The sequence below is a fragment of the Hordeum vulgare genome, chromosome 4H (genome assembly GCF_904849725.1).
Source record: "Hordeum vulgare subsp. vulgare chromosome 4H, MorexV3_pseudomolecules_assembly, whole genome shotgun sequence".
NCBI lineage: Eukaryota > Viridiplantae > Streptophyta > Magnoliopsida > Poales > Poaceae > Hordeum > Hordeum vulgare.
The window spans coordinates 565,018,444-565,025,374 of NC_058521.1; the positions used below are offsets into that span (position 1 = coordinate 565,018,444).

A 6,931-nucleotide genomic window follows, 5' to 3' on the forward strand; every position below is an offset into this window, starting at 1 on the left:
GTGCTGCAAAATGTGCTCAGTGTTATCCGGTTCAGAAACGGAATCGGTGCGGATAAGCTCCCTGGTTCCAAGGAAAAGAGAATCGAATCGTGTGAGAACGACTGAACGAAAAAAAGGGATTGCCTGGCATACCGGCTGCCGGTCATCCAAAACAGTGCATCCGCCATGGCTGCTGCCGAGAGAACACAAGAGCGCACCGGACCAAGGTTTTGTGCTGCTGAAATTTCACCATCCATTCTTTTCCCCTCACTTGGTAACCTTTGGTTTGCTACACGCAAGTCACAACCCAAAGGACGACACCCCAGCCGGTGATGGATGCCCGCATCCCCCTGTCCATTTTCCGCTACATACAGTGACTCTGACCGGCACACACATACAGACACAACACATACGGTTCCCCACAATTCTTATTCTGCTCTACGGAGTCCTTAGGCGAGAGCCACCTAGTTACGACGCCTATGCGAAAATTTGGTAATAGACGCGAGCTGCGACCGCCCGGCCGGCGCGATCGGCCTCCGCCATGCTCAGGTCAGTCAGTGACCGCCGCCGCTGACGGCCCGGAACTGGCGCCTGGAGATCTTGGGCAGCAGGAATATGCCGACGACGCCGCCGATGAGCGCGAAGACGGACGCCATGCCGAACGCCGGGATGTTGCCCTTGCCGAACAGCTCGTCCCACGGCCCCGCACCCACCGCGATGATCACCTGCGGTATCACGATGGCGATGTTCAGCACGCCCGTGCACAGCCCTGCACCATCCAAACAGATAATCAATCAGTTACCCGTCAACACCAGAACAAAAACAAAAATCAAGTGGCCAACACCGAAGAATAAAGCTCAGGAGCATCCGTCCACGCACCTTGTCCACCGCCTTTGTTCGCCGCCAGCTGCGCAGTCACCGCGAAAGGGACACTGTACAGAATCTGCAACGGTGCAACAGGAGCACTCGCTCGTCAGAAATGAAAAAGAAAGGGAGCAAAATCAAGTGGCAGAAGGGATGCTGATGCTCACGGCCAGAGGGATTCCGAGGAAGGCGAAGAGGGCGAGGGAGACGGCCTTGATTTCCTTGCTGGCGGTGATGGCGTGCTGGATGTACCCATGCAAGTCCTGAGTAGCCCACCAGCTTATGATGCAGATGGCCGCCATGGAGAGGCAGACGAGCATGTTGCTCGACACCCACACCACCCGCGGGCCTAGCCTCTTGCACATCGGCTCGATCAGGAACGAGCTAAACCCCAGAACCACCTGCATGCGCGCGCAAGCGTCAGCACAGGTTTCACAGCTTTAGGAGCAGAGAGGTGCAAGCAAAGCAGCGAGGAACTGCTGAATCTTACCGAGTTGAGCAGCAGACCGAACGCCCCGGCCCTGACACCTTCCTGGAACGCATTGGCCTCCGCTGGGGTTCCCTTGGGGTCACCGTGGTAGATCTCACGACCCATCCAGTCGGTGTCGTACAGGATGAACGGGAACCAGGACAGCTGCAACGAAAATCACACACACACACACGGTGTCAGCAAAATTCTGAATACCATGGAATGACCTGTTCTTCAGAATAAACTCTGAAATGTCCGAACAACAATTCAAAAGGCAGTGCATTGCACGTACCCATGTGAGGCCAGTCACGAGGAGCACCGATGGCATTCCGGGAGGCAAGTTCTTGAAGCCTTTGAACACGGCGAGCGGACCGGTAGGCTCGACTTCCACCTGGCCATTGGCCTTTGTTGGGAGGGGCGCAATCGCCTTGTAGGGCACCTCCTTGGCGAAGATCAGAGTTATCACCAAAGCTAAGGACAGGAACAGCTGAAACACATACACGAAAAAAAGGACCAAGTTTCAGCAATGGTGCAATGGTCACAAGAGAGGTTTTACGACGTAGTAATAAACAGCAGGACTTACCACTGCCACCAGAAATGCGCCTTTCAGATTTGCGCAGGCTTCACAGCAAGCCCTTGTCCGGAGGAAGGGAAACCACCTATTGAAATCAGCCAAGCAAAATGGAACTTGTCAGCATACATACTACTTGTGTGAAGAACAGAACATAAGAGACGCATGCAGTGTGTACAGAAGCGTTGGCTTACTTGTGCCAGTTATTTGTTGAACCAGAGGAGTATCCTAGGATATTTCCTAGTGCCATCCAAGAACAGAAGATTGAATTTGCAGCACTGGGTCCATGTTGCGCTGTTGAACAAAAGAATGGAGATCAGATCCCAAATCACATTGATTTTCGTAGCAGCCACTAGTTTAATTAGTCTGCCTGAACCAACTAGCATCACAACCATGTCATGAAAAATTACCTGATAAATCAGCCATCAGAGCACGCGCTGGACCCTACAAATTCCATGCCAAAATCAAGTCAGGTTAGTACTCTTTTTTTAACCGATCAAGTCAGGTTAGTCGCGTCGAAATTCTTGAACATGACTGTTACTCATATAAAAGCACTTACTTGCACAGTGTTGTTGGAGAAGTCAAGAAGCCAGAATCCAAGAACATACACAATTGCAGCGTGCCAACGAGGCCCATGATAGAGACTGTAATTACAACGTCAAAATGTCAGACCAATTTGCAACCGTCAGTCGCTATGGAAAATGCAAAGCCAAGGTCAGGCAACGAGCACATCACCTGCACTCTTCCTTGCTATCGCCCAGAGCAGCTCCAATGTCAGCCGAGAAGCCGACGATGATGACCTGCGAGTAAATCGAACTTTTATTAGGAAAAAACATAATAAAAAGTTATGAACCGTAAGAAGATAACAAAGGAACAGTAGTACTCACAGCAAGGCAGATGAGCACACATCCTGTCAGAATAAATGGCCTGCGTCTTCCCCATCTGGAAGTACACTTGTCACTGTAGAGCCCAACGCATGGTTGAACCTGCAGATCAGGGGATGGATATTTATTAAGCACCAAGGTCACTTTTTTCTTACATTCGTGAAGAAACAACAGTTATAATTTGTTGATGTAGCTACAGAGTCTGATAACTGCAGTTTTTTCTGCACAGAGTGCTTCAGAGATGATTTACAGTTCAGTATGAATTAGGTGTGAAAGTATCTAGCACCAGTACTAGGATAAAATGGAATCTTGTGCTAGTTATAACATTTGCAGGGCATATTTCATCACACGAGCTATGTTGAGGTTGGCACTCACCACTAATCCAGCAATAGGGCCGCAGAGCCACATGAATGAAGTCAGGGCATGTGAAAGTCCCAGAGTCTGCACAAATATGGCAAAGTTCAGATAGTCAGTGGACAGTAACAAGTAGTAGCATTTGCAGTATCAGCAACTCTAAGTTCCATCAAATTTCTTGGCGCAAAAAGGAAACAACTCCACCAGTAAGTTGTTAGTACTGAATTTTACAGTATTCTTCTGTTATCTAGCAGTAGCAAATGGTTTAAAAAACTTTGAACTCTTTCACCCCAAAGCTGTAGCTGTTCCACACAAACATATAGAAGGTTTTCCACAGTTCAGATATATGAAAAGTAAAGCGCACCCTCAGCTAATCAACCACACATGCCCTTACTTGCCCAGGCAACTCCTCTGTTGCAACTGTGCCACAGAGGGTATATCTGGACTGCACTGTGAGTTCCTCTCCAGTTTGACCACTCACATGCGTGGAGGAATAATACTCCATACGGCCAGGCAACTTGCCAAGCTGTATTTATACGTGCATCTACCTACTACCCATCTTAATGGCACTTGGCTCAAGAAGGCCAAGGTGATCAGGATGATTTTGTTGTACTACTAGCACGTACTGTCCACAAATATAGCTCACGGGATGCACCTAGCTAGCAGCTTATAGCAGTGTTGCATGGACCATCCTGATCAATCGAGTACACTTCGTTGTACGTACTTTACCTATTTTTCTTTCATTTATACCTACCTATACAAGACACATATAGCATACTCGTACTACTCCTTATGAGTTATGAGGCCTGAACTGAAACTAAGACCATACTAATTTCTGGTCTTTGTTTATAGCAACCTCTAGGCGCCGACGAGCGGTCAATTACGGTTCGAGATTTCCCTATCAGGCCATACAGTTCCCCCCAAGAAATTAAGCCACACGGCCTACCGACCATTGACCACCGTCCCCGTACTTTAGCGAGGCATCATCATATGTACATATCCAGTTCGATCCCCAGCATGTAAGGAGTAGTACTAGTCACTATAGGCTGTCAGCGACGCGTGTGCTTGAACGAAAGAAAATCATGTAGCATGATGTGCCAGGTTAATTACTCTACTGATTAGTGGTGATTGCTGACATAATAGCAGTTCATGAGTAGTAACTACACGTATTAAGGGAGTACGGTTCATCAAGCAAAGGTGATGGACGTGTGATGCTGCATATTTTGTCATCAAGTGCACGGTATGGCTTGGGAGTTTGACTTTGTAGATTGAAGTTGGTGAAGTGCAGAAAGGCTTGATGCTTTTCTGCAACAGAAAGAACTTAAGGCTTTTTGCCAGCATCGAAGAAAGCCATTTGGGTGGTGACTCGTGACACTAGATAGCTAGCTAGATAGCCTTGACGAGAAGATGGGTCGAGAAGCTGCGCATATCCTATGTGACCACACCATGCATGATATATATGCGAGCGAACAACATATCGTCATCGAGTAGATATATCTCTCATCTAAAAGGATTCGAAAATAGATGAACTTCCAGCCACAGCCACACGTGTACTTACTAATGCACAGACAAAAAGCTGTTCGAGAAAGAACAAAACCAGTGCAAAGAACAGAACTAATCTGACTTCTCGGTCAAACCTCACGTTTCTCTGAATACTAGAAACTGTTGTGTTGAGCTTGAATCTACCGTTCGAAAAAAGAATTGAAAGCTGCACAAACTTGAGAAATGAAAAACGATCAAGGACAAAAAAAAGTTGCAGGGTAGAGTATCTTTCATGCTTCTCTTCACACCTTGCGGATTTATTTTTAGAAAGCAAGGCACTAAAAACTACGGACGGAGTAGCTTTGGTCGTCCCGAAGGCGCGCATGCACGGCCAGGACGAAGACAGAGACACAGCACCGCCGCGCACGCAGACGCAGTGCATGGACGTACATGGCCTCGCGGCGCGCGCGTGAACCTCAGCTCTACACGGGTTGCATGTATATGTACGTGTGGTATACCTGGACGTAGGGGGTGAGCAGGGAGAGCTGGAGCGCCCATCCGTACTGCACGCCGCCGGCGACCATGCCGGCGAGGATGAGCCTGCCGAGGCTGATCTGCACGGCGGGTTCCGCCGCCCCGGCGGCTGCGCCGCCGCCTCCGCCGCCGACCCCCACCGAGAGCTCCACCTCGCCGTTGCCGCCGCCGCGCGCCATCGCAGGGAGGCCGCCCGGGCGCGCGATCACCACCTCGTTCGTTCGCCTATCAATTCTACAGCGTGCCTATCCGTGCCCGGCCAAGGATCCCGGCCGGGACAGGGAGGAGGACGTTGGTCGGATCAACGCCGGGGAAGAAGAGGGGGGCTGACGGGAGGCGGAAGAGGAGGAGACGAGGGCGGAAAGTGCGAGTGGGGGAGAGAGGTGTGAGGAAGGGAAGGAGCGTGGAGTGAGGAGAGGAGGGGTGGTGGTGTGGGTTTGTGTTGGGAGCGATGGAACGCGGGGCATTTAAAGGCGGCGTGTGTGTGCCGATCGAGCGCGACGCGGGCCGCCCTAAATTACCCAGGATGCGGCCTCTCGGCCGTCCATGCTACTATCTACTGCATCACCCTTCCCCGGCCCTGCTGCACTTGTATGTGGTACTAGGTTCTAACGTGGATTTATTCTTGCTCTGTTTTTAATGAGCCTCTATCCCCTTCCCCTGCCCTTTATCTATCTTTGTAGTACTACGCTTTTCTTGATATAAAAGATTTATATATATCCGTGTACACTTGGTTTATCTATGTAGCGCACTTTTCCTGATAAGATTTATCTATTTCCACTTGGTTGTGATTTGGATTCGGCCTTTGGGGCTTGCATTTATCGATCCATATTAATTGTCGCAGATTTAGAACCCCTACTGAATCGACGACATTTAATATGAATTAGCTATTAAATCAGCGATAATTGATATGGATTAGAGAGTGTTTTTTACTTCCGTCTACTGAAGTCTGATTATTATGGTCAAATCATGGTCCAAGGGTAAAGGGCTTGACTGGTCATACCCCCTCCGTCTCGGTTTATAAGTCATCTTAGGTTGTGCACTGCAACCAAGACGAAGAGGAAAACAAAAGAAATTAATGTTAACTTGCTAATTTATATCATTGCATGCAATGAATTGATCACTGCATGTCGTGCTAGTTAGTCTCAAGCCATTACAAATATAAACACCCCACATCTTTTATTGGTTGATTCCTTTATGCAAGTCAAAAAACAAGAAACGAGGTGAAAGTTAATGCATCGTGCCTTATTGTTTTTGGAATTATTTGGTTTTCGTAAGATGACTTATAAGGCTGGTCATAGTGAAGAGTATCATATAGTAGTATCATGCATATAATACTATAGTATGATACTATCTTCATAATGCATAGTATCATAAACTAGTATCATGGGATGACCTCATTTATTGACATGCATGACACATACTCCTATGTTACTCTAACCCTCTTTCTCTTCTTTAAATGTCCGCCACATCAGCATGATTGCTATTCCCAAGTACATGATACTACCTAAGTTACTCCCACTATGGCCAGCCTAAACCAAAACAGAGGAAATAGTGAAAGTTACTTAGGTAGTACTTCCTCTGTCCGAAAATACTTATCATAGGAATGGATATAACTAGATGTATTTTAGTTATACATTCATTTATTTGTAACCATTTTTATGACAAGTAATTTCGAACGAAGGGAGTACTCAAAGACTAATATGAATATGTGGCAAATAGTTAATAAGAAGAGAGAAGTGTACAATAACATAATTAGTTACCGTAACATAACACAACACATCTATTATACTA

The 6,931-nt window shown here is 47.6% G+C and overlaps 1 protein-coding gene across 1 annotated transcript; it reads right to left on the reverse strand.

Moving 5' to 3' along the window:
* Positions 1-212: 212 nt before the first annotated feature.
* LOC123449566 (sucrose transport protein SUT1-like) lies at positions 213-5,735 on the reverse strand. The gene is made up of 13 exons (XM_045126827.1): positions 5,122-5,735; positions 3,143-3,208; positions 2,771-2,869; positions 2,619-2,683; positions 2,443-2,527; positions 2,294-2,327; positions 2,078-2,177; positions 1,896-1,971; positions 1,605-1,799; positions 1,334-1,477; positions 1,011-1,244; positions 859-922; positions 213-748 (listed from the first exon to the last, which is right to left on the reverse strand). The coding sequence occupies exons 1-13, from the start codon at positions 5,314-5,316 to the stop codon at positions 534-536; spliced, it is 1,572 nt and encodes a 523-aa protein (XP_044982762.1). The 5' UTR covers positions 5,317-5,735; the 3' UTR covers positions 213-533.
* Positions 5,736-6,931: the final 1,196 nt, after the last annotated feature.

What these genes read in the sequence shown, in the direction of transcription:
- LOC123449566 (XM_045126827.1), bottom strand. Translation starts at nt 5,316, where the DNA reads ATGGCGCGCGGCGGCGGCAACGGCGAGGTGGAGCTCTCGGTGGGGGTC. An exon ending in TCTGATGGCTGATTTATCAG is followed by an intron (nt 2,178 to 2,293) that starts GTAATTTTTCAT and finishes TTTGTTCAACAG; the next exon opens with CGCAACATGGACCCAGTGCT. An exon ending in GAACAAAGGCGGTGGACAAG is followed by an intron (nt 749 to 858) that starts GTGCGTGGACGG and finishes TGGATGGTGCAG; the next exon opens with GGCTGTGCACGGGCGTGCTG.